Here is a 27,538-nt window from a genome sequence, read left to right on the forward strand (position 1 = left end):
CTTCACTTTATTTCTTTTTTTTACACACATCCATGCACTTTCTGCTTTTCCCTTTCTATGCTGCCGTGTGTTGCAGCTCCAGGATTGAGGCAGGCACTTTTACAGCCAGCGGTGGGAGGTACAAATATTTAGTTGCGAATTTTGAGTTGACATTACTTTTACTTTGTACGCTTGAACGCACAGATATGTGCTTTTTACTCCTTGCATTGTCAAAATAGACGTTTTTCTTTTTTATTTTTAAACACAGTGGATAATATGACACAAACATCGTAAAAAAAAAAAAAAGAGATGGAAAGTAAACCAGGTGAAGATACTGCCAGCTGGGAGTTTAAAATTGTCATCATTTAGCTAACGCAGCTAGCGTTTTGAACGCATAAAAGTTGAGCTAGCAGACCTCTGCTTCTGGCATTCAAAAATTAGCCGCCCAATCTGAAAAAACACATTAGGAAGCTGAACTTTTTTCAGTTATGATCATTAGCTAGTTTAGCATTTTTTTGTTTATTAGTTTACAGCGTTTGCAAAGCCATCGTTTGGCTAACGAAGCTAGCGTTTTGAACGCATAAAAGTTGAGCTAACGGACCTCTGCTTCTGGCATTCAAAAATTGTCCGCCCAATCTGAAAAAACACACACAAGGCAGCTGAACTTTTTTCAGTTGTGATCATTAGCTAGTTTAGCATTTTTTTGTTTATTAGTTTACAGCGTTAGCAAAGCCATCGTTTGGCTAACAAAGCTAGCGTTTTGAACGCATAAAAGTTGAGATAACAGACCTCTGCTTCTGGCATTCAAAAATTAGCCGCCCAATCTGAAAAAACACATTAGGAAGCTGAACTTTTTTCAGTTATGATCATTAGCTAGTTTAGCATTTTTTTGTTTATTAGTTTACAGCGTTAGCAAAGCCATCGTTTGGCTAAAGAAGCTAGCGTTTTGAACGCATACAAGTTGAGCTAACAAACCTCTGCTTCTGGCATTCAAAAATTAGCTGCCCAATCTGAAAAAACACATTAGGAAGCTGAACTTTTTTCAGTTATTTTTTCAGTTATGATCATTAGCTAGTTTAGCATTTTTTTGTTTATTAGTTTACAGCGTTAGCAAAGCCATCGTTTGGCTAACGAAGCTAGCGTTTTGAACGCATAAAAGTTGAGCTAACAGACCTCTGCTTCTGGCATTCAAAAATTGTCCGCCCAATCTGAAAAAACACACACAAGGCAGCTGAACTTCTTTCAGTTGTGATCATTAGCATTAGTTTAGCATTTTTTGTTTTTTCAGTTTACAGCGTTAGCAAAGCCATCGTTTGGCTAACGAAGCTAACGTTTTGAACGCATACAAGTTGAGCTAGCAGACCTCTGCTTCTGGCATTCAAAAATTAGCCGACCAATTTGAAAAAACACACACAAGGCAGCTGAACTTTTTTCAGTTGTGATCATCAGCTAGTTTAGCGTTTTTGTTTTGTTTTTTCAGTTTACATCGTTAGCAAAGCCATCGTTTGGCTAACGAAGCTAACGTTTTGAATGTATAAAAGTTGAGATAACAGACCTCTTCTTCTGGCATTCAAAAATTAGCCGCCCAATCTGAAAAAAACACATTAGGCAGCTGAACTTTTTTCAGTTGTGATCATTAGCTAGTTTAGCGTTTTTGTTTTGTTTTTCAGTTTACATCGTTAGCAAAGCCATTGTTTGGCTAGCGAAGCTAGCGTTTTGAACGCATAAAAGTTGAGATAACAGACCTCTGCTTCTGGCATTCAAAAATTAGCCGCCCAATCTGAAAAAACACATTAGGAAGCTGAACTTTTTTCAGTTATGATCATTAGCTAGTTTAGCATTTTTTTGTTTATTAGTTTACAGCGTTAGCAAAGCCATCGTTTGGCTAACGAAGCTAGCGTTTTGAACGCATAAAAGTTGAGCTAACAGACCTCTGCTTCTGGCATTCAAAAATTAGCCGCCCAATCTGAAAAAACGCACACAAGGCAGCTGAACTTTTTTCAGTTATGATCATTAGCTAGTTTAGCATTTTTTTGTTTATTAGTTTACAGCGTTAGCAAAGCCATCGTTTGGCTAACGAAGCTAATGTTTTGAACGCATAAAAGTTGAGATAACAGACCTCTGCTTCTGGCATTCAAAAATTAGCCGACCAATTTAAAAAAAACACACACAAGGCAGCTGAACTTTTTTCAGTTGTGATCATTAGCATTAGTTTAGCATTTTTTGGTTTTTCAGTTTACAGCGTTAGCAAAGCCATCGTTTGGCTAACGAAGCTAGCGTTTTTGATTGCATCAAAGTTGAGCCCACACACGCTAGCTTGTATTGTATTTAGTTGACAGTAAAATAATAATTATTCTTTTGTACTTAGGTTTATTTCATTATGTCCCTTTTTTTTTTTTTTTTTTAAACACAAGTATCTGTTGTTGTAGTAAAGTACTACATGTGAGTACTTCTGCCGCCTTTCCTTTCTTTGCTTTGGACTTGTGAACTCGAGGCGAGTGGACGCAGTCGTCCGACTCCATCACGTGCGCCTCACGTCAAGTCGGTGTAGCAAATGGACTGTCACGTTGTTAACCTCCAAGACCTCCTGATGCGCCGCTTTGAAGTTCGCTCTGTCCACCTATGGAACCCTCACCGTCCCACACCAGCACCCGCCTTTCTTCTAGTCTTGTTTTATTTATGGACAATGATTGCGCTGGTGAGAATAGTAAACAATGAAGCTACTAAGCTATGAAGTATATTTTATATTTATATTGATTGTGGGTTGGTCTGGAATCTAACAGAGCGATGACATCACACCGGGTAGACTTTTATGACTCATTCAGATGAATTAATGTGCATAAATATGATTGTTGAGATGACGTGACGTTGCTTCTCGTTGCCCCCTGACTTGATGTGACGTTCTTAACAGAGGTGGGAGGTCACTACTTTCTTAAATGGATGCTAGAGGGGATCTTTTTTTGAAGGGGTGGTCTCCTCACGCATGTTGTAGTACAACGATCCCCTTCCTGGAGACGTTAATCCCCCCCCCCCCCCCCCTTCCTTCCAGTGCCTCAATAATTCATTAATCGCCTGCTAATTGGCACCGGATAAAAGACAAGCTAACTAGGCTAAGTGTTTCTGTTATAAACAACAACGGGGGGAAAAATGAGAGTGAGAAAATGTTACTAGAAATCTTTTTGTCTGAGTTTTTTATTTTGTTTGTGAGTTGTTTTTTTTAAAAAATTTAGTTTTCAGGGTGGTTCTGTTAGCTCATTCACTGCCATAAATTCATTAAAAAAATATTTAAAATTAGGGACAAGAGGCGATTCATTTTTTAAAAATTGTAATTAATCACATGACTTTGCTAGTTAACTCATGATTAATCACAAATTCTATATGTTTTAAATGTACAATAAAAAAATCTAGGTTTTCATACTCTTGCTAACAAAAGTGGAAAAAAAATGTTAAACGAATAGAAATAGTTCAAATGAATTTTTGACGTTTATAGCCGTCAATAGCAGTGAATGAGTTTGAATGAATTTTCTTTTTTTAAAGTGTATTACTTGTGCGCAATATTTAATAAACACCCTGGTAAAATTAAAAAAAATTACTAGTTTCTTACCTAGCGTTGCATTTCGAGTGAGTTACCGGTAAACGATTCAGAATCGATTTTAAATGTCCCCAAATCGATTTTATTTTAATTATTTTATACTGTCTTCCCTTTGTTTGGGTGTGCCTTTATTGGGAGCGCTGTTCATGTTGTACCCGATTTGGCCACTTAGGGGCAGTGTGGTTCCACGCGGTCTAATACACTGTTAAGTTGTAGCCACGTTGGAGAGTAGAAGGAAAAAGTCACAATGAAGTTATTCCAATAAAAGTTTTTTTTTGCAGTGTGGAGCCGTTCTTTTGAGTGATAAAAGTGTCGCGAGTAGCGCGCTAATTAGCATTAGCGAGTCAGACTGGAGTAGATCATTACAATTCCTTGCACATCCATAGATTGAAGCAAAAATCATTGTCAATCAAGTCATTTAGAATAAAAACAATCTTTCATAATCGAAAATCGATTCTGAATCGAATCGCAGACCCAAAAATCGGAATTGAATCGTGAGACATTCAAAGATTCCCACCCCTACTCTATAATCATGTAGTTTATGAAAAGATAGAACATAACATAATAATATAAAGATTTAGTAGTATGTAAAGAATTTAACTGTTTTTTAAATCCTGCAAACCAACTGTGACTATCGATGCTAACCGTTAGCATGCCAATGGCATGTTGCGTTGTTTGTTTACACCAAGATAAGCAGATTGTTTCAAATACACGACTTGACAGTAAACTTTAATTTTTTTTTTTGAGGTACCACTTAACGGTTCTGTAATATTTAGAGGTGTGGTGTATGTGAAGCGCGCCAGTCGAGTCACAGGAGAAGAGATAGTGCGGTCGGGTAGTTCTGCTCGGTTCAGATGGAGCAGACAGACAGAGTGACTGATTGTCTTCGGGTCAGAACCGCAGCGAGCCGCTTCCTGGCCACATGCGAGTGGGTAAAACCTCCCATTCCTCATCGCTGACACCTCCCGCCACGTTCAGCCGCAGGAGGTCCAACCGGGTGGAATCCGGTAAGCTTTTAAAGAAACTTTTTGGGCCCAACCGGCACTTTGATCAGCTCGGCATGAAACCCTCAGAAAACTGGCAGATCTGTGGTTCCTGTAATAAGTTGGAGGGAAAGAAAAGAGTTTAAAAGCTTCAACCCACGTGTCTCGTACTCAGACTTGTAATGGGGAGAGAAGTTGTTGCCATGGCGACCCATCATCTGTAATGGACCTTTACTTCACACGATCACCTTTTTCAATGTTGTCTATTTGACCCAGCCGCCCTGTTGCGCGAACCGATGCAGGCTACTCTGATGAGAGGCCACATTCACTGCCATTGACGGCTATAGACGTCAAAAAATCCTTTCAACTATTTTTATGAGTTTAACATTTTTTTTCCCATTTTTGTTAACAAGTATGAAAACCTAGAATTATTAGAATATAATTTTTTTTTGTACATTTAGAACAGATATAAAATTTGGGATTAATCGTGAGTTAACTAGTGAAGTCATGCAATTAATTAAAATTAAAAAAAATTAATAGCCTCTTGCCCCTAATTTTTAATAAGCTTTTCTTTTTTCTTTTTTTTTTAAACAAATTTTTTTTTTAAAGAAAAGAATATAAAAAAATGGTTGTCAGGCAATAATTTTTAATTGATCGCATGACTTCACTAGTTAACTCACGATTAATCACAAATTTTATATTTGTTCTAATACAAAAAAAATCGATGTTTTCATACTTTTGTTAACAAAAGTGGGAAAAAATGTTAAACTAATAGAAATAGTTACAATTATTTTTTTATGTGTATAGCCGTCAATGAGTTAAAGTAATGGAATTTGATTACTTTCAAATGCGCTCTCTCTTTCTCTCTCTCTCTCACACTCTCACACAAATTGTAATCCCCATTTTTAATAAATGTACCTGTAATGTTTTTTCCCCCCTGTAACTGTAACGGAATACAGTTACCCTTGTGTTGTAATCTGATTACGTAACGGCAGTACATGCATTCCGTTACCCCCCCAAGCCTGCTCGCGGGCCCGGTTTCCCTCGCAGCCCTTCTCATGAGCTCCGCAGGTTTTGTACTTTCTCCTTGTGTGCGCGCACAGTCGTAATTAGCGCTCAAAAGAGCGCGGCCCATCTGGCTTTGGCGTTAACCCACCGTTGTTGCGCCGCGACCTCGGAAAACTCACGCTCCATTTCCTGTACTAAATATAACTTGGATGGGGGCTCGTGTCATAAATGCGATATTATGTTTTGGAGGTTGCTGAGGAAAGTGCCGACTTTTCAATTTTTTTTCACCCTCTGTTTTGTTGTGTAATTTGACGCGCGACAATAACGACCTCCGATTGGTCGGTTGACACATTTCTTCTTCTACTACTTGAACTGCGGTTACAAAGTCATCACTGCAGCGTCCCAGACTGGCTTTGTTCACCATTTTTCTCTTTGCTTGAAGAATGCTGATACAAAGGGTGAGAGTGGGCGGGGTTATTAGCGCTCTCCTTCTTTGGTGTGTGGAGTTGATGAATGTGCGGTGCCGAGTTACAAGCATGCCCGAATCTCATTTGGTTGCAAATCCTGACCTTATTTGCGTGAACTGGGGACCGAAAATGAACTTTTCACAAACTTTTCTTTTTCCACACGATGCCAGCTGCAGCGGCCTGATAATCAAACAACCTTTTCGGAGTGGTAGTTTGAGTGCTCGTCAGGCGTGGGTGCGAGGACTTGTATACGAGCCTGCGTGGGCTGTTTGTGTCCCCCCCCCCCGCCCCCAACCCCCAAAACACATGCCTGCTCGCTCCCCCGCCGCTGCCGCCACTGCTGTCATTACTCCTGCCTTTATTTGCAAAACAAGGCAGACAAAGGCCGTTTTTGGGCGTGAAAACAACAGAAAGCGACCGCTACCACTTGACCCTATCAAGCGGTGATGAGGTGATGTGGAGTGGGGGTGGGGGTAGGGGGGGGCGGTTGTAAAGCCAGGGGAGAGATAATCCCTCTAGTAATGGTCACCCTCCCTTCTCTTCCTCCCCCGCCATGTCCTGCGCGCTAACATGGTGCGCTAGGCTGTCAATCACTCAACAAAGCTGTCTGTAAGGGGATTAGGAATCATTGGACTGGCCCCTACACACCACATCACCCCCCACACACCCCTCCCCCTTTTGCCTTTTCACCCCTTCATTCCACCTCTACTTCATTTGCCGCCCCACTTTTTTGGGGGGGTTTGCATTTCCTGCTTGGTTCCTTTTTGGTTTCCATGGAAACGATATCAAATGCCGTCGGAAGATCGTTATTCCCTGCCCGCCTATCTCGCCATCTTTGTTGTGTTTAGTGCTTTTTTTTTTTAACCTGAACCGGTTGGCCCGCCCGCATACTGATTATTTACTTTTGGGGCGTTTTTTTTTTTTTTTTGCATCTCATTTGCTTCAATCTGACCAGTTTGACTGGTCGTCGGATGGCAAGAGGTTAATCTGCATCGTGTAATCTTGCCGCTTTAATCCTTGCTCAAAGTTGTCATTGTGGTTTGATGACAATTTTTTTCCTCAAAGATGCTGTCATGAGGCCATTTTGTAGTCAAGGCATGTTTTCCCAACATGTATTGAGCTAATACACATACTGTGGTACCTTGTTTTACGAGTGACCCGATTTACGAGTTTTTAACAGGACGGGTTGTCCTTGTCTTGATTTGCATTATATGGTGGCAGGGAACTTCACAACAAGCGGCTTCAAGCTGTTAGTTGCCATTCCAAGGTGAATTTTTAACATAAAACTAAGAGAATTAGGCAACCGCATAACTTGCGTAATTCTCCTAGCTTAATGCTAATACACAATGCAAAACGCCATAGATGGGTTAAGGAAACTAGCATTGATATAAAAGTAATTATAACGTGGGGTGGGAATCTTTGAATGTCTCACAATTCGATTCCGATTTTTTTGGTCTGTGATTCGATTCAGAATCGATTTTCGATTAGGAACGATTTTTGATTCAAAATGATTTGATTGACAATGATTTTTGCTTCAATCTATAGATGTGCAAGGAATTGTAACGATCCACAGTCTGACTCGCTAATGCTAATTAGCGCCCTACTCGCGGCACTTTTATCACTCAAAAGAACGGCTCCACTCTGAAAAAAAAAAAAAAAAACTTTTATTGGAATAACTTGATCGGGACGTTTCCCTTCTACTCTCTAACGTGGCTACAACTTAACAGTGTATTGGACAGCATGGAACCACATTGCCCCTCAGTGGTCAAACCCGGTAAAACATGAATAGCGCTCCAAATAAAGGCACAGACAAGACAGTATAAAATAATTTCAATAAAATCGATTCTGAATCGTACTAAATGAGAATCGCGATTCTTATGAGAATCGATTTTTTTGGGCACACCCCTAATTATAACCCTTTAAACTAACTCTTTGACTGCCAGACGTTTTAAAAAAAGGGATGCCGTGGGTGCCAGCCGATTTAAGCATTTTGACTGATCTTTCAAGGTCCATAGAAAATTATGTGTTTGGACTATGGAAACACACATACTACCAAATGAAAGATTGGACTCTCATCTTTCATCAGAAAAAAAAGTTTGTTTCTACCTTATTCCGTTCTTCAGTAATCAACAGTAGAAAATGGTTAGTTTCACCTCTGTTTTGAAACAAACGTCTTTTAACGTCTTTGGCACTCCTCCATAGGATTTTACTAAACGTTATTTAACGTTTTTGGCAGTCAAAGAGCTAAGAATGGACAACTGCATGCGGCACAAGAGCATATATATATATATATATATATATATATATATATATATATATATATATATATATATATGGACTCTTTTAATCCGTCAGTTATTGATTTCAATGGGCAAAGATGAATTCCCGTGGTTGAAAATCACTGCTCTGTAACATGAGAAGATCATCATCTAATTAAAAGGCGCATAACGCAAGTAATGATGTCATGTTTCAGTTCAGGCACTTTTTGAAGGCAAGCAAGGGATGCTGGGAAAAGGGGTTATGCTTTGCAAAAGTCCAAAAGATGCGCCCATGGGGGTTCCTATGACCCCCCCGCCCCCCCGATACTCCATCCCTCTCACCGATCCCTTTGTCACACTTGTGTCCATCTCTCATCTGCCCTCCCTCCTCCTCCTCCCTTTTCAAAGCCAGTCGTGCTTTCTTTGAATGCACACATGCAGGCAGGCATCCACTCCCATAACTCATATAGCCAAAGGAATAATAGAAGCCGGGAATACTGAGATAAAGCGTCAAAGTGGGGGAATAAAAGGATACAGCAAGCTGAGAGGGATCCAGAATCCAGAGACTTCATATTATTAATTTAGGTGGAGAAAGAACGGGGAATTTCTCCCACCCTCCTTCTTCACTCCCATAGTGGGACACAATGGAGTGATTGGAGAAGGGGTGCAGGGAGGTATAATCCATTCCCGTGCTATAAACTGTGGGGTTAACCGTTTGGTAGCCGTCTTTTCCGTACACGCCTCGCCGTCTTTCCCTAATCTTTGTCCATCTCCTCGCTTCCCACCTCCCGCCATCTACCTCCCTGCAGGCCTCGCCGCTAATCCGCCAGCATTGCTTCCAGACCCCTAGGCTGGAATAAACCTGCGCTTAGCTTCCGTGTGTGTGTGTTTAGCGCGGTTGTGTGAATTTAGTAGGAAACGGTACGCACTCATTTTCATGCTAGCTCCTTATTTTGCGGCAACAAAAGCAGTGCTGTGATATGCTATGATATATTAGCATCTGTTCAATTGAGACGGTTGTTGTTACTTGTGAACAGACCTAAAAAATAATATAGCTAGCTAAACCATACTACGTGTAGGAGTGAGTTCCGCTATAGATTTGTGATTGACATGGCAAAAAAGTCCTTAATTTCTTTTTGGGTGTGTGTGTCAAAAGTATGTATTTAAATACTTGTCAGATTCTTGTGCAATCACAACATTACCATGAACAAAAGTATCACCAATATGCCATTGAACAGGCGTAGTATTTATTTTGCACACCGATGTTAGCCATGCTAGTTATAGCTTGTGAGCTAATCTTTCTCACTAGCATGTCGTGTCTTATTCTTGTAGTATCATAACCATGAACAAAAGTATCACCAATATTCCATTGAACATGCGCTAGTATTTCTTGAACAAACTCATGTTAGCTATGCTAGTTAGCTTGTTAGCTAATCTTTCTCACTAGCGAGACATGTTTTATTCTTGTAGTATCATAACCATGAACAAAAGTATCGCCAATATTCCATTGAACAGGCACTAGTATTTCTTGCACAAACTCATGTTAGCTATGCTAGTTAGCTTGTTAGCTAATCTTTCTCACTAGCGAGACATGTCTTATTCTTGTAGTATCATAACCACGAACAAAAGTATCGCCAATATTCCATTGAACAGGCGCTAGCATTTCTTGCACAAACTCATGTTAGCTATGCTAGTTAGCTTGTTAGCTAATCTTTCTCACTAGCGAGAAATGTCTTATTCTTGTAGTATCATAACCATGAACAAAAGTATCACCAATATTCTATTGAACATGCGCTAGTATTTCTTGAACAAACTCATGTTAGCCATGCTAGTTAGCTTGTTAGCTAATCTTTCTCACTAGCGAGTCTATAGTACTTATTTCCCCGTTTGTAGACATGCTAACCAACATAGCTGATTTCAATCAGCTAATCAAGACAGCGTTATCATGAACGTTAGCATCAACATTATTTAGAATTTGTCGGAGTGACGGGTGGCGCACGCTGTGTGTCCCACAGGGGCGACATCACATGGCAGCCCATGACGGCGTGTTTGCGCTTGGCAGCGTGCTCCCCTGTTGAAATTGGCCGCGTATCCCCCCCTCATCTGGCACGGGAAGAAGGGAGGGCATCCCACGGCGAGGGATTACGCTGACTTACACCGACACACGCACACACACACACGCACGTCTTGTTGGCGCGTCTCGAAGAAATGCAAAGCGCTTTTGCGCCTGTGCACACGAGCTTCTGGCAGCGCCGGCACATTGGACTGGGTTCTCAATTTTTTGGGGGTCCGGAGATCTATTTAACACATTCACTGCCTTTGACGTTCATTTTCGTCATCCAACAGTTTACTGCAAATTTTATTGGTGCACCTCATATGTAAATCTCCACTTTGTTAAATGATACCTATTAATTATGTATTGCAATTTATTTATTTCATGGACTCTTAAGTTATGTCCCAAAGACCCCCAAGGGAGCCCAGTTTCGTGTGTGTACTGGCCGTGTGAAATTGGTCGGTGTCACGATCCCTGCTGACACTGCAGCAGCTCCTGCGTGGCCGCAAATGCGTGTTGCACACTGTGTCTTTGTCCTGGAAGGTGGAAGGCGAGGAGGGAGGAGGAGGAGGAGGGGGGGGGGGGCGGCCCGGCCTGGCCCGGCGCATTGTACCAACCTGATTGAAAGGTGTGTCTGGCCTTTAGCCCCTCATCTGGTCGACCTGCACACGCACACACTTTCACACACCGGGCGGGCGCGGAAACCCAATTCTGTCTTTTCTTTTCTCGCCTTTTCAAAAAAAAAAAAACTACAGCCAATTACGGCCCCCGCCATTCTCCCCGTACTCTCCACCTTCCTTAACAAGCAATCTTGTTAATGTCACTGCTTCTATTTCTCCTCCCATTTTCTCCTCCTTCTTTTCTCTCACTTTCAGGAAAATGAGAACAAATGTTGAGGTGCACAGAAAAGCCCGAGTGTCCGTCACAAAGATGGAATACGCCGCAAATAGCGAAAATCAGCATATATCGTAATTGATGCCTATTATAAATGTGGTGGGGGTATCTATCTATCTATCTATCTATCTATCTATCTATCTATCTATCTATCTATATATATATATATCAGAACCATGAACAAAAGTATCACCAATATTCCATTGCCACAAACTCATGTTAGCAATGCTAGTTAGCTTGTTAGCTAATCTTTCTCACTAGAGAGAGAGAGAGAGGAGAGAGAGAGAGAGAGAGAGAGAGAGAGAGAGAGAGAGAGAGAGAGAGAGAGAGAGAGAGAGAGAGAGAGAGAGAGAGAGAGAGAGAGAGAGGAGAGAGAGAGAGAGAGAGGAGAGAGAGAGAGAGAGAGAGAGAGAGAGAGAGAGAGAGAGAGAGAGAGAGAGAGAGAGAGAGAGAGAGAGAGAGAGAGAGAGAGAGAGAGAGAGAGAGAGAAGAGAGAGAGAGAGAGAGAGAGAGAGACCCAAAATTATTGCATTAATCATGTATTAACACAAATTAATCGCACGATTAATTTTATTAACAAAAATTAATCGCACAATTAATTCTACCCGCAAAAAAGACGATTTGATACGTATCTCGATATATTTCAAATTGGGACGATTCGATTTGGTTCGATTCGATGCACTCGCATATTTTAAATCAAATAACGACTTCCCAGAAAAATGCACCTTAAAATTAAAATTATTAAAATAAAAGATTAATTAAAATTAATTAAAGCAAAACTTCAAAAAATTTTTGTTTAAAAATATAATAATTCAAGCCTTCATATACATTTATATATAACATAAATTTTCGGGGCGGCTGTATTGGCATTTTAATACATTTAAATGAGTCTAAACTAATTGAGTTACCGCAGCACTGACCTGGTTGCTGATTGAGCGCTACACCGCTGAGGAGCTGGCGAGGCGGCGGGCGAATCTGCGCCGCAGCCCAGACGCTTCCCGCCATTTATGTGTGCGCCGAATGAATAATGTCCAGCCATTGAGTGCCGTAAATTATTCAGAGACTTCATGCGTGGAAACATTATAATTCCATGTAGAGTGTGAATTAGCCTCCGTTTTGCCCTCAGGCGCATTTCTCACTCAACCTCAAGGCCTCATGGGAGATTAAAAATGCCAAATGCCATTGAAGACGGACCCGTGATTTCCATCCGAGCCATGTTGAGTGGCCGGCAGCACCTGATTTGTGTGACTGTGATGTGTCGACGGGTGAATTTGTTCCCGTTGAATACCGCTGTTCCTTTTCAAGTCCGATCTGAAATGATCGTATTTACACTCACGGAACATAAAACATACGCAAGCTGCCAATCGTGTTACCTCATCTCGTATCTGCTCCTCTTTTTTCTTATTGACTTTTCGGTCTTCAAATTGAGTTGGCAAAAGGCATTAAGGAGTTTGTCGTGTCGCAGCGAACTTTGAACTCTGTGATAAGAGTGCACTGGGGAGGACGGAGGTGTCAACTCAAAAAAACAAATCAAAAGTCGGAGGAATGCGCCCCAGGCTTAACCTGCAATTAGCGGGCTATGAATGCTAACTCTGCCGCGACATCGCCGACTGCCGCACGATACCGTTTTGACCGCGGACTGCACGCACAGTCGGGGCCTCCGCATCTCATTGGCGCCGCCGGCAACAGATGACGCCATCTCGGCCAATCGGGCGGCGGATGAGGGGTGACAAAGCGCTGACCCCCCCCCCCCCCCTCTTGCCCCCCTCCCGCATTTGTGAGTGTTAATCTTCTTTGTGTGCCTGCACGCAGCATCAGCACTTAAGCGAGACCCGTGACCTCTCGCACCCAATGGTGGGTGGGGATGGGCCGGGAGAGGCCATCTTGAAAGCCAATCGGGGGTTCAAGCCTTCCCACTCTCTCAGATGGACAACATTAGGGCTGGGGAAAAAGTCGACCAAGTCGGATAAGTCGACTTTAGAAATCGGTCGAGTAAAATTTTTGGCCTCGAACCTACACCGGAACCTTTGATCTGATCTTTATTTATTCTGTTAATGCACCACCTAGTGGACGGATTGGCGGATGTCTGCTTAAAAACGCTCACCGACTTAGTGGGTTTTTATTAAAGACAATGCAGCACATCGAGCTTCCCCAGAACAAGAGAGAGAAAGTTCTGAACTGCCTAAATTAATTATTCCAAAATTTGGTGTTCATCACTTAACCAGTAGAGGGCAGTCAATGGTTGACGTCATGTAGCTGTCAGCTAGCTCTACCCTTCTTTACTCGTGGAATAATGTTGAAGCACCGTTTGTAAATGACTTTTAAGACACTATTACATGTGTATTATAAATATAATGTTGTATATGTGAACTTAAAGGTAGTTAGTGCTCGTTTACTTTAAGTGGTAATCACTAGCGCGCTAATGCTAATCGCGATACGTTTGGCATAGGCTATGCATACCTATAGAAGATAATAAATTTATGAGTACTGTACTTGCATCCATTCAATTCAATTTATGTCCAATTTTAGTGGATTAACAAAAAATATTCGATATGATTATCGATTAAAATGTTTGTTTTTTTGACAGTGACAGCACTAGTCACCATAGTAAGTATATAGCTTGAAATAGGTCCAGGTATTAACCCATTCACTGCCATTGACGGCTATAGATGTCAACAATTCATTCGAACTATTTCTATTAGTTTGAAATTGTTTCCACTTTTGTTAAACAAGAGTATGAAAACAAATATTTTTTTTATTGTATATTCAGAACAGATATAAAATCCTGAGTTAACTAGTGAAGTCATACGATTAATTACAACAAAAAAATGTAATCGCCTCTTGCCTTTAATTTGTCGTCTTTAAAAAAAAATAAAATAAAATGTATGGCAGTAAATGAGTTAATATTGCAATTATGACTCAATATGTGATTTTTTTTCTTCCTTTCTTTTTTTCTTTTAACAAACAATCAATACGATATGCGATTAATTACAATAAATTAAAACAAAATAATCACCCGACGCCCCTAATTTATAATCTTTTCTTTTTTTTAATCGTGAGTTAACTAGTAAAGTCATGCAACTAATTACAATTTAAAAAAAATAGTCACCCGACCCCCCCTAATTTTTAAATCATATTTTCTTAAAAAAAAAAAAAAAAAATTAACTCACAATTTTATATCTGTTCTGAATATACAATAATTTTTTTTTTTTTAATATCTGTTCTAAATGATTTTTTTGCTAGGTTTTCATACCTTAACAAAAGTGGAAAAAAATGTTAAACTAATAGAAATTGTTCAAATGAATTTTTTGACGTCTATAGGCGTCAATGGCAGTTAAAGAGTTAAGTAACTATTTATACAAAAACTGACTATATTACCACAATTTATTGATCAGTTGGACTTGCGACCGTCTTCTCCATCAATACACGAATGTACTACAAACTGTACCTTCGACTGCAGCCATCTCGGCCATCCTTTTTTCCCGCCTCCTCCGCAACGTTGCATCAAGTGGCATCCGTCGCTCTCGGCTGTCAATCGGCTATTTCAAAACAGATCAGCTCGTTCTCCTGTCAAACCCCCCCCCCCAAAAAAATAAAAAAAATAAATGCTAGCGGGTAGGCAACAACCTCCTGGGAGAGCCCGTCAAACAAAGGGAGGACTTTTTTTTACATTTCATCTCCATCATGATTTGGGCTTTTACGCTCTTTTCATGTATATTTGACTGTGTGTTTGTGCGCGAGCTCAACTGAGGGTTTCTTTTTTTTTTTTTTTTTGCAACACTCATCGCTCGGGAGCCCAGAGGTTGGGAATGAAGCCCCACCCCCCCCACCCCCATCTGCGCACGTCTCCCCAGCAGAGCCTCCTGTCTATTTATTCCTCGATTCATCCGATTCTTTATTTATTTTACACGGCCCTTCCGAATGCAAATAGGGTTTGTATGCTCCCTGCCGAAATGGGGTGCAGCGCGGGACCCGGGGTGTGCGCGTCTATGCGTGTGTGTGTGTGTGGCGTGTGGGAACCAGTGAGTAATAGAGCCAAAGTCCTTATCTGTCGCCAGAGAGCTGCCTGGCTCTCTCTCAGCTGTCAATCATCCAACCCTGGAGACAAACAGTCAGCTTCAAACAGAGGCAGAGAGGTTTGTGGGGGAGGCGTCGAGGATGAGGAGATGAAGCGGCATAGGGAGGGGAGGTGCGGATGAAGGAGCGGGGAGGCAGGTGTGTGCGACGAGGGGAGTTTCGGATTGGTCCAAAGAGGCCTCGGTGGGGACCCGCCGACCTGTGGAGCGCTCCGTGAATTAAGACAGCCTCCATCAGTCACAAGCGCGGCTGACTTTTTCACACCGCTCTTTAGGAGCTAAAGTGGGTGAGAAGTGGCAGGAGCGCACTCCCACGCTATGCCCGGCACACGTGCGCGCGCACACATTCCGACACCGATAGCACTCGGCTATATCTTGACAGGAGCGGATGGTATTTTTCATGACCTGAAGCCGCTCACTTTGATATTTTCTCTCTGCTGATCGCACACTCATTAAATGACACGACTGAATCAAGTCTGCGCACAAGACAATGGTAGAGATCAACTGATTGGGTTAGAATACAATCCTGTGTTTAGCTGCCATTGACGGCTATAAACGTCCAAAATTCATTTGAACTATTTCTATTAGTTTAACATTTTTTTCCACTTTTTTTATCAAGAGTTCGAAAACCTATAATTTTTTTTTTATTGTTCATTTAGAACAGATATCATTTTTGGGGATTAATCGTGAGTTAACTAGTGAAGTCATCCAATTAATTAAGATTACAAATTTGAATCGCCTGATGCCCCGAATTTTTAATAATCTTTTCTTTTAAATTTATTCACTGCCATTGATGGCTATAAACGTCAAAAAAAAACATTTGAACTATTTCTATTAGTTTAACATTTTTTTCCACTTTTTTTATCAAGAGTTCGAAAACCTATAATTTTTTTTTTATTGTTCATTTAGAACAGATATAGTTTTTGGGGATTAATCGTGAGTTAACTAGTGAAGTCATGCGATTAATTAAGATTACAAATTTGATGCCCCGAATTTTTAATAATCTTTTCTTTTTTTTCCTTTTTTTTATTCACTACCATTGACGGCTATAAACGTCAAAAAAAACATTTGAACTATTTCTATTAGTTTAACATTTTGTTTCCACTTTTGTTAACAAGAGTATGAAAACCTAAAAAACATTTTTTAATTGTACATTTAGAACAGATATAATTTGTTTTGATTAATCGCGAGTTAACTAGTGAAGTCATGCGATTAATTAAGATTACAAATTTGAATCGCCTGATGCCCCGAATTTTTAATAATCTCTTCTTTTTTTTTAAATTTATTCACTGCCATTGACGGCTATAAACGTCAAAAAAACATTTGAACTCTTTCTATTAGTTTAACATTTTTTTTTCCACTTTTGTTAACAAGAGTATGAAAACCTAAAAAACATTTTTTAATTGTACATTTAGAACAGATATAATTTTTTTTGATTAATCGCGAGTTAACTAGTGAAGTCATGCGATTAATTAAGATTACAAATTTGAATCGCCTGATGCCCCGAATTTTTAATAATCTCTTCTTTTTTTTTTATTTATTCACTGCCATTGACGGCTATAAACGTCAAAATTCATTTTAACTCTTTCTATTAGTTTAACATTTTTTCCACTTTTGTTAACAAGAGTTCGAAAACCTAGACATTTTTTAATTGTACATTTAGAACAGATATCATTTTTTTTGATTAATCGTGAGTTAACTAGTGAAGTCATCCGATTAATTAAGATTACAAATTTTAATCGCCTGATGCCCTGAATTTTTAATAATCTTTTCTTTTTTTATTTATTTATTCACTGCCATTGATGGCTATAAACGTAAAAAAAAATCTTTTGAACTACTTCTATTAGTTTAACATTTTTTTCCACTTTTGTTAACAAGAGTATGAAAACCTAAAAAACATTTTTTAATTGTACATTTAGAACAGATATAATTTTTTTTGATTAATCGCGAGTTAACTAGTGAAGTCATGCGATTAATTAAGATTACAAATTTGAATCGCCTGATGCCCCGAATTTTTAATAATCTCTTCTTTTTTTATTTATTTATTCACTGGCATTGATGGCTATAAACGTCAAAAATTTGTTAACTTTTGTTAACTAGAGTATGAAAACCTCAATTTTTTTTATTGTACATTTAGAACAGATTTGTGATTAATCGTGAGTTAACTAGTGAAGTCATGCGATTAATTCCGATGACAAATTTTACTTGCCTGACGCCCCTAATTGTTATTATTTTTTTTCTTTTTTAAATCTTTTTTTTTTTTTAAAGAAAAGATTATTTAAAAATTAGGGGCGTCGGGTGACAATTTTTAAAAAATTGGAATTAATCGCATGACTTTACGAGTTAACTCACGATTAAAAAAAGAAAAGATTATTCTAAATTAGGGGCATCAGGTGATTTTTTTTAAAAATGTAATTAATCGCATATCGTATTGATTGTTTGTTAAAAGAAAAAAAAAGATGCCCCAAATTTTTAATAATCTTTTCTTTTTTTAAATTCATTCACTGCCATTGACGGCTATAAACTTAAAAAAAACATTTTAACTATTTCTATTAGTTTAACATTTTTTTTCACTTCTGTTAAAACGAGTATGAAAACCTAGTTTTTTTTTTATTGTACATTTTACTTTTAAGTTTTTAGTTTTAAATTTGAAAAAAAAGTGCCATTCACGGGATTTTACCCAAGGTTGGGTTGGTTATTTTGACCAAGCAGATTTTGTTGAGTGCATACCCTGATACACAATGTATATTATATAGGAATGGACATAGTATAGCGACAACAGGTATCGGTAATGGGCCGATACCCAACCTTATTTCAAGACATCGGTACTTGTGAATAGAAACTTGCCATTCATTTTGTGCATGTAATTATAAAAAAAAAAAATCGGGATGTAGAGGAAATTATCTTTGTATGTACGTTTTTTTTTTGGGGGTGGAAATTTTATTCATCAAAACTACCAGTGGTATCAGTACTTGGTATTGGCGTTGGCGACTACTCAAGAGAGGCTTTTGGGACTTGGGGGTTGGTTGAAGTGGAAAAAAGAAGGCAGCCGAGGCTTTGAGGCCCAAATGGCTTCAAGATGCCGGCGTCTGACTAGCATGAGAAAGCGGGATGGCGGCTTTAGCGCCGTACCCCTGCTAGGATGCAAACACAATCAGCGGGTTCGGGGTACCTAATGAAGTGGCCTTGAGTGGAGAAAAGAGCTTAAAAGGGAATTTATGAAATTGCATCTGTGGATTAAGAATTAAACGGAATAATTAGCACGTGGTAAATAGCCAATCCGAGCTGGAGCTGCCACTTGGCCCCGCCCCTTTAAAGGCCCTTAACACTTAAATGCGTGTGACTTCTGGCTTCATTACATTTTCTAAAACCGTAGTCGAGGGAACCACTTGCATTTCTTCTCCCTTTCAAGTCCAAAAGTGCTCTTTTTTGCCAGTTTATTCAGCGCGCTCGGGTTCAAGTCGACATCCCACCCACGAGTCTCCTGGCGCATATTTCGTGGTCCCGTGGGACCTCCGATGGATTACAGCGCTCCCCCGACATCGTGGCCCCCCGACTGAGTCGGAGCTGAGGCGTCCTTAGCTAAAGTTTCAAACTCTTTGCACCCTGTGGCCTCTGAGGGGCACTGGCAGGATCAACATCTCACCTCACAGACGATTGGACGGTTCCTGTGTGTGTGTGTGTGTGTGTGCGTGTCCGTGTGTCCACGTATGTACTGGCGAGCACAGTGTGACCTAATTAAATTAGCGAGGTGGTCGGCCTGAACGAGCTGAAGCTCAAAGACTCTTCACACGCCAGCTGCCGCCATCCATTTAAGTGTGTGCGTGCGTGTGTGTGTGTGTGTGTGTGTGTGTGTGTCGTCCTCAGCTACACATTTCAACTGGTAAAAACCTCAGTGGGGCTTTTAAGTATGTGACACACACACACATGCATGTCAGGACCTGCAGTGCTCCATCAACACACACCTCCACTAGAGCGTCTTAATGGGACCAATCCAGACTTATATAAATCAACCACAGGAAGATGGGAAAAAAATGGCAAGCACAACAACCAAAAAAGCAGATGTGAGTTGTGTGAACGGCAGGGAGATGTAGTGCGGCTTCACCACGCACCGGGCAGGTCACCTCCAGGCTATAGACATCAAAAATTCATTTGAACTATTTCTATTATTTCCCTCTTTTTTTTTTTTCATTTTTTGAAAACCTAGATTTTTTTATTGTACATTTAGAACAGATATAAAATTTGTGATTAATTGTGAGTTAACTATTAAAGTCATGCGATTAATTACAATTTTAAAAAAATTATTACCTGAAGCCCCTAATTTTTAACTCATTCACTGCCATTGACGGCTATAAACGTCAAAAAATCATTTTAACTATTTTTCTTAGTTTTTGTTAACAATTGTATGAAACCTATAATTTTTTATTGTATATTTAGAACAGATATGAAATTTGTGATTAATTGCGGGTTAACTAGTGAAGTCATGCGATTAATTATGATTAAAAACTTTAATCTTTTCTTTTTCTTTTTTTATTCATTCACTGCCATTGACGGCTATAAACGTCAAAAATTCATTTGAACTATTTCTTAGTTTAAAAAAAAATCCACTTTTGTTAACAATTGTATGAAACCTATAATTTTTTTATTGTATATTTAGAACAGATATGAAATTTGTGAATAATCGCGGGTTAACTAGTGAAGTCATGCGATTAATTATGATTAAAAACTTTAATATTTTCTTTTTTTTATTCATTCACTGCCATTGACGGCTATAAATGTCAAAAATTCATTTGAACTATTTCTTAGTTTAAAAAAAATTCCACTTTTGTTAACAATTGTATGAAACCTATAATTTTTTTATTGTATATTTAGAACAGATATGAAATTTGTGATTAATCGCGGGTTAACTAGTGAAGTCATGCGATTAATTATGATTAAAAACTTTAATCTTTTCTTTTTTTTATTCATTCACTGCCATTGACGGCTATAAACGTCAAAAATTCATTTGAACTATTTCTTAGTTTAAAAAAAATTCCACTTTTGTTAACAATTGTATGAAACCTATAATTTTTTTTATTGTATATTTAGAACAGATATGAAATTTGTGATTAATCGCGGGTTAACTAGTGAAGTCATGCGATTAATTATGATTAAAAACTTTAATCTTTTCTTTTTCTTTTTTTATTCATTCACTGCCATTGACGGCTATAAACGTCAAAAAATCATTTGAACTATTTTTCTTAGTTTAAAAAAAAATCCACTTTTGTTAACAATTGTATGAAACCTATAATTTTTTTATTGTATATTTAGAACAGATATGAAATTTGTGATTAATCGCGGGTTAACTAGTGAAGTCATGCGATTAATTAGGATTACAAACTTTAATCTTTTTTTTTTTTTTATTCCATGCCATTAACGGCTATAAACGTCAAAAATTCATTTGAACTATTTCTTAGTTTAAAAAAAATTCCACTTTTGTTAACAATTGTATGAAACCTAGAATTTTTTTTATTGTATATTTAGAACAGATATGAAATTTGTGATTAATCGCGGGTTAACTAGTGAAGTCATGCGATTAATTATGATTAAAAACTTTAATCTTTTCTTCTTCTTTTTTTATTCATTCACTGCCATTGATGGCTATGTCAAAAATTCATTTTAATAATTTTCTATTAGTTTAACATTTTTTTCGACTTTTGTTAAGAGTACGAAAACCTCAATTTTTTTTATTGTACATTTAGAACGGATGTAAAATTTGTGATTAATCGTGAGTTAACTAGTGAAGTCATGCGATTAATTACAATTAAAAAAAATTATTACCTGAGGCCCCTAATTTTTAACTCATTCACTGCCATTGACGGCTATAAACGTCAAAAAATCATTTTAACTATTTTTCTTAGTTTAAAAAAATTCCACTTTTGTTAACAATTGTATGAAACCTAGAATTTTTTTATTGTATATTTAGAACAGATATGAAATTTGTGATTAATCGCGGGTTAACTAGTGAAGTCATGCAATTAATTATGATTAAAAACTTTAATCTTTTCTTTTTCTTTTTTTATTCATTCACTGCCATTGACGGCTATAAACGTCAAAAATTCATTTGAACTATTTCTTAGTTTAAAAAAAATTCCACTTTTGTTAACAATTGTATGAAACCTAGAATTTTTTTTATTGTATATTTAGAACAGATATGAAATTTGTGATTAATCGCGGGTTAACTAGTGAAGTCATGCGATTAATTATGATTAAAAACTTTAATCTTTTTTTTTTTTATTCATTCACTGCCATTGACGGCTATGTCAAAAATTCATTTTAATAATTTTCTATTAGTTTAACATTTTTTTCGACTTTTGTTAAGAGTACGAAAACCTCGAATTTTTTTATTGTACATTTAGAACAGATGTAAAATTTGTGATTAATCGTGAGTTAACTAGTGAAGTCATGCGATTAATTACAATTTAAAAAATTAATCGCCCCTTGTCTTTAATTTGTAATCTTTTTTTAAAAATAAATTTATGGCAGTAAATAAGTTAATATTGCAATTAATATGTGATTTTAATACGTTAATTTGCATTACAAAAAAAATCTGATTTATTATACAAAATACTTTGGGTCTCATAAGTTAAAAAGAAATTGCAAATTGCATTCTACCACATTGTGATGTCGATTTGAATTTCCTGAATTGCTCAACCCTAACACTAGTCATGGAAGCAAGTTGCCCAACAGGACAGGTAGAAAAGAAAATAAAAAAAAAAGTGATATGGCGCCCAGGGACTTTGAAGGTAACTGTGCCCTTGTCATCACACACACATTTCTGTGACTGGAGGCGGTTGGGAACGCTGCAGCGTCTGTGTCACATCCAGTAAAAATCACAGCACAGTTGCAGGTTGGAGCCATGCTGGATGCTTTGGCATTTGCGAAGAGCATGGGTGCGCGCACGCACACACACATTGTGTACCTCACGCCCTTCAGCTCCCATGTCGCGGTGCCCCCGCTGAGGGGGGGGGGGGGGGGGGGGGCGCACGACGTCCGACACAATGCGGCAGATGAGCGCATCGCATTAAGATGAAGCGGCGTCAAGCTAACTAAGCAAAGTATGGAGGAGGATGTCTTCTTTCTCTCTCTCTCTTTTTCAATGAGAACGGCAGCCATATTCAGGTCAGGAGGAACTTTTTCCTGCTGTCTGCTTCTGTCGTTGCCATCATCATCCTCATTTGCATTCTTCCCCTTCCTGACTTAATTTTCGCGGGTGTGTGTTTTCATGTTCCCGCTGCCGCATCTGCAGCTCAGAACTTTTGTTCACGGCTTCTTTGCGACTCTCGGCGTTGCAGACGCTCCGTGCTCGGCATCTCATCAACACCCCCCCCACCCGCAGCACACGCCGACACCTTTACTTCATCTTTTAAAATTCAAGCTGGGGGGGGGGGGGGGGGGTTGACGAGAATCAGTCAACAGCCGTGATGTAGGAAGACGGCTTGAAAACTGGAATTGACAGAAAAGTGTTAAAGGGGAAGTAAAAAAAAAAACTTGCTGTCGGCTGAGCTCACAGTTGCTCAGGGCTCAGGTAACGACCAATCAACCAATTAAAGAAAAAAAATTCCAATAAAATTTTTATTTTATCTATTACTGTTTTAGAGCATTTTGGCGTAAATAATTTACAGAAAAAAAGTAGACTATTCTTTCACCTGGAAATAAAAAAGTTTGCTTCTGGATTTTTCTGAGTGGCGATACCAGGTATCGATAATCGTGATGGGGGGGGGGGGGGGGGTGACGAGAATCAGTCAACAGCCGTGATGTAGGAAGACGGCTTGAAAACTGGAATTGACAGAAAAGTGTTAAAGGGGAAGTAAAAAAAAAAAAAACTTGCTGTCGACTGAGCTCACAGTTGCTCAGTGCTCAGGTAACGACCAATCAACCAATTAAAGAAAAAAAATTGCAATAAAAATTTTATTTTATCTATTACTGTTTTAGAGCATTTTGGCGTAAATAATTTACAGAAAAAAAGTAGACTATTCTTTCACCTGGAAATAAAAAAGTTTGCTTCTGGATTTTTCTGAGTGTCGATACCAGGTATCGATAATCGTGATGGGGCCGTTTTATGATTCAGCAACTAGAATTGACCTTAATTTCATGCAATTTTAGGAAAAAATGCTGTATTGTGATGAATGGATCTTTCTTTAAAATGATCTGTCATTGTTTTATTTATGTATCAAAAGTACTAGTGGTATCTGTACTCAGTATCAGTATAAGACTACTCAAGAGTTGAGTACTTGTGCTGGCATCGGTCTGGAAAAAAAAGTTTATTGAACATCTCTAATTGCGACAATAATTTTTTTTTGCATTTGTGGTACCTCATACTGTAAAAACTAGAATGAAAAATCACTAACATTTTTACAGCTATATAACCAAGAAACATGCATTGAGTACATAAGTTGCTTTTTTTTCACATTGCGCCTCATCTTTTCTCACACTAGCGATGCAAACTAACCTATGGCGACTTACCATACATCTCTTGCGTCACCTCCCCGTTTTTTTTTCTCGCCGCTCTCGCCTTCTCGCTGGCTCGCCCGCCACATGGAAGCTGTTAACGCCGCTGTCGTTGCCTCGCGCTCACCACCAACATTCCTGCGGGCTTCGCAGCGCTGGCTGACTTTTGCGTCAACCTCTCGCGCCTCTCGCGCCCGCCGGCCTGGTCGCAAGCAAGACCCCTCTCGACGCGCCACTTTTCTCACTTGATGAAACTGCTTTGGATCTTTTCATGTGAAGTGCATTTTATCAGAGCAAAGTCATTTTTACGACTACTGTTCGCGGACACCCACGTCACTCACCAGATTCACCTTTTTCAGCCTCACAGATACTACACTCATGACACGGGACAGGTAAATTAAACATCATTACTGACACATGCAAAGCACAAATACTTGACTTTGAAAACCACACACACACCGAATCGATGTTGTTGTTGACATTTTTATCTCTTGCGTAATCGTGTTCATAGACGTGCTCATCATACAATAGAACTGTTCTGAGGGATCTGGGCCAAGCTTTTACCCGCAACTCTCATCAATTTCCACGACAAGTCTCTCGTTCCCGCTGCACCAAATGTTGGTCCATCACACTCAAAGAGCACTTGTGCTCTTCTTCTCCAGGGTATATGCTTCTTTAATGAAGACACTAATAACCATTATGGATATTTAAAGCCGTCGATCCGACCCGCTCGCTAATGGACGGCGGTCTGTCCATCCGGAATAAAAGGGCATTATCATCATGGATTATTTATATATATATATATATTGCTTCATATCACGCAGTCAGGTAAAAGCCACATTTGCGAAGAAGTAGCGACTGTTGTGTCAAAGCGGGAGGAATTGAACCCGTGTTCCTATGTATTACATATTCCCCAGCATCTGTTCCCCATTACACTTCTCTGATTGCCGCAGCAAAACATTGGAAAATGCTAGCAGCTGCTTCTTGCTTCGTGCCTTTTCTCCGCTCCAGCCAGTTGATTCAAGCCAGCGCGCTCAGACCTGGAATAATATTTTCTCTTCAAAGTTGCTTTTTTTTTTTTTTTTTACATTTCCCCTCTTCACCCTTAACGCAGACATTTTATTATTAGTATTATTATTATTCCAGGAGATGGTGAAACATGTCAGGAAGTTAATTTAAGGATGTTTGCTTGTGTCAGCCTAAGCTAGCTTTGCTGTAAATGAGCCTACACATTAGCGTGAAAGAAAAACAAAACAAAACGGGAGAAAATATTTGTTTAATTATTTTTTTTGTAATGTAACGGGAAAAAAATGCCATATTTTCCATATTTTCTCTCATTTATTTAAGTTATACTCGACGAATGGACATGTTATACATTTGTACTCATTTCTCACGTAGCCGATCCCTTTCCTGCCCTCAACTCCCCTGCTGTGCATTTGACATTGTGTGTACATTAAAGTGTGCGTGTATGTGTGTCTGAAATTACACCATGAGATTAGAGTGGACAGCTTTATGTAGACGGGACGCCATAACTCTAACCCGCCACAAGAAAATGCCGCGGTCATTTATTGTTCCCTACTTTGTTGGCTCCGCCTCCTGCCAGGCTGTGATGCGTTCAAGGATGAGGAAGTTTGACGTGGCATTTGAGGTCACGCAAGTGTGGAAAAAATGGAATTTGATCGTATCCATTTTTTAAGTGCCAGATATTTACTGAAAAGTCTGGCTTTTATATTTGTATTTTTTCAAATGTACAGGAGCCCTGTCATTGTGCCTTGTGGATCTCCTTCTCTTTCGGCCCATGAGACACACACACACACGCATATGTGGACGCACACACAGCCGGTGCCACCTGCGTACCCGGCTCGGGATCCACAATGGGCTCAGATTGCCGCTGTGGAATTTTGGAAATGTTCAAGCTGTCCGTCACGCTGTTATGCCGAGAAGACACACGCGTCCACCTTGCTTTTCAAACGTGTCGAGTGGACGGTCGGGGAGGGGCAGCCGGAACGCATGAGGCGGGTTCTGGTGGGGGGGGTGCTAGGAGACACTCAAGGGGTCCTAGAGGTCGACGCTTGGGTGAAAAAATGATGTTTCTGCCTGGGGAAAAAAAGCAAGCCCCTCCCTCCTTTCTAACACCCCCCCCCCCAAAACTCCATCAGTGTCACCTCTGCCCCCCCAACCCTTCCCACCACACCACGTTTCAAAGTGTGGCCACATGAATGGCTCCATTGTTGACTGCTCGGGGTAGAGGGGGGGAAAAAAAACGGCGAGATGCAGAGTGAAAGGAAGCCCAAATGTTGCTCAGGATTCCACTGAGACTGCAAAGTTAAGATCCGACACAATTTTGTTTGAAATCACCTGTTTTTAATCTATATGCAGGGTTGGGAGGGTTACTTTTAAAATGTAATCCATTACAGTTATAAGTTGCCTGCTAAAAATGTAGTTGGTAAAATAATCCAAGTACCATAATATTAAATTAATGTAACTGGATTACTTTTGGATTACTTCAATATTTAGTACAAATAGCAAAAATCCTAGTGATTAAAAAGCATGTAGGATTGATTGATTGATCTGTCCTCCTCTCTCTCTTGCACTCTTTCGTACTCTCTCTCATCGTAGAAATTGTAATCCCCATTTTTAATAAATGTACCTGTAATCTGATTACATATTTTTTCCTGTAACTGTAATGAAATAGTTCCTATTTTTTTTTTGCAATCTTATTACTGTCTATATGTTGATCTACAACCTGCAAAAGGCTGTTATTCGCATACACACTGCACCAGTCAAAACGATTCACACAAGTGCGAGGGAAACACACGGCTCGGTTTTCGAAGCGGTCTATTCGGCTTTCGTCATGAAATTGTGCCATCTTTTTCCTCGAAGAGCTCAAATTTTGAGGATCTGGCGGCTCCTCTATGTTATTAAAATCTTTTGTGACAGACGTGAAGTGCATGCTTTGTGATGGTGTATATTTAATGCGCAAGGCACCACAACAGAAGGAATGCGAGAAGAGTTCGGGCTCCCGTCGGCGCTCCCGTCATGCGGCGTCACGTTTTTGCCTTTTGACGTTTTCCTTTCGATAAAGTCACTTCATTATGAAATTGTCGATACGTTTTCAACAAGGGAATCTCACTCGACTTCCTCCTCCCCCCCCCCTCCCCTCGCAGGTTCCGAGACGATAAGGGCTACATCCTGTACCCTCAGATCGGGGACCGGCTGGACCTGATCTGCCCTCCGCTGGACACGGCCCGCTCCACGCCGGAGTACGAGTTCTACAAGCTGTACTTGGTGTCGTCGCGGGACCAGGCGGACCGCTGCGAGGTGATGGGCTCGCCCAACATCGTGCTGACGTGCGACGAGCCCACGCGGGAGCGGCGCTTCACCATCAAGTTCCAGGAGTTCTCGCCCAACCTGTGGGGTCACGAGTTCAAGAGCATGCATGACTACTACATCATCGGTAAGCGCGCTTGTGTGTGTGTGTGTGTGTGTGAAGGGTTATTATTCTTGCACGCTTGATTTCTGATTGAGCCCGACTATGTTTGTTTATCATGCTGATGGCCGTTGAGATTGTGAGGGCTTGTTTGGCAGAGGTGGGAGTCCCGTAAGTCGCATACGCGCAACCTTCACATTACATACAGTATATATTTTATTTATGTTTTTTTTTTTTTTTAACTCATTCACTGCCATTGACGGTTATAGACGTCCAAAATTCATTTGAAGTATTTCTATTAGTTTGAC

The 27,538-nt window shown here is 39.6% G+C and overlaps 1 protein-coding gene across 2 annotated transcripts in view; it reads left to right on the top strand.

The window, feature by feature from the left end:
• Window positions 1-27,538, top strand: part of efnb3b (ephrin-B3b) — a 65,112-nt gene that overhangs the window by 2,702 nt on the left and 34,872 nt on the right. For both annotated transcript variants that reach the window (XM_077544564.1, XM_077544563.1), the window contains exon 2: window positions 26,968-27,257. In XM_077544564.1, the coding sequence (XP_077400690.1) occupies window positions 26,968-27,257 (290 nt within the window). The remainder of the gene's footprint in view (window positions 1-26,967; window positions 27,258-27,538) is intronic.

This window comes from Vanacampus margaritifer, chromosome 15, assembly GCF_051991255.1.
Source record: "Vanacampus margaritifer isolate UIUO_Vmar chromosome 15, RoL_Vmar_1.0, whole genome shotgun sequence".
NCBI classification, from domain to species: domain Eukaryota; kingdom Metazoa; phylum Chordata; class Actinopteri; order Syngnathiformes; family Syngnathidae; genus Vanacampus; species Vanacampus margaritifer.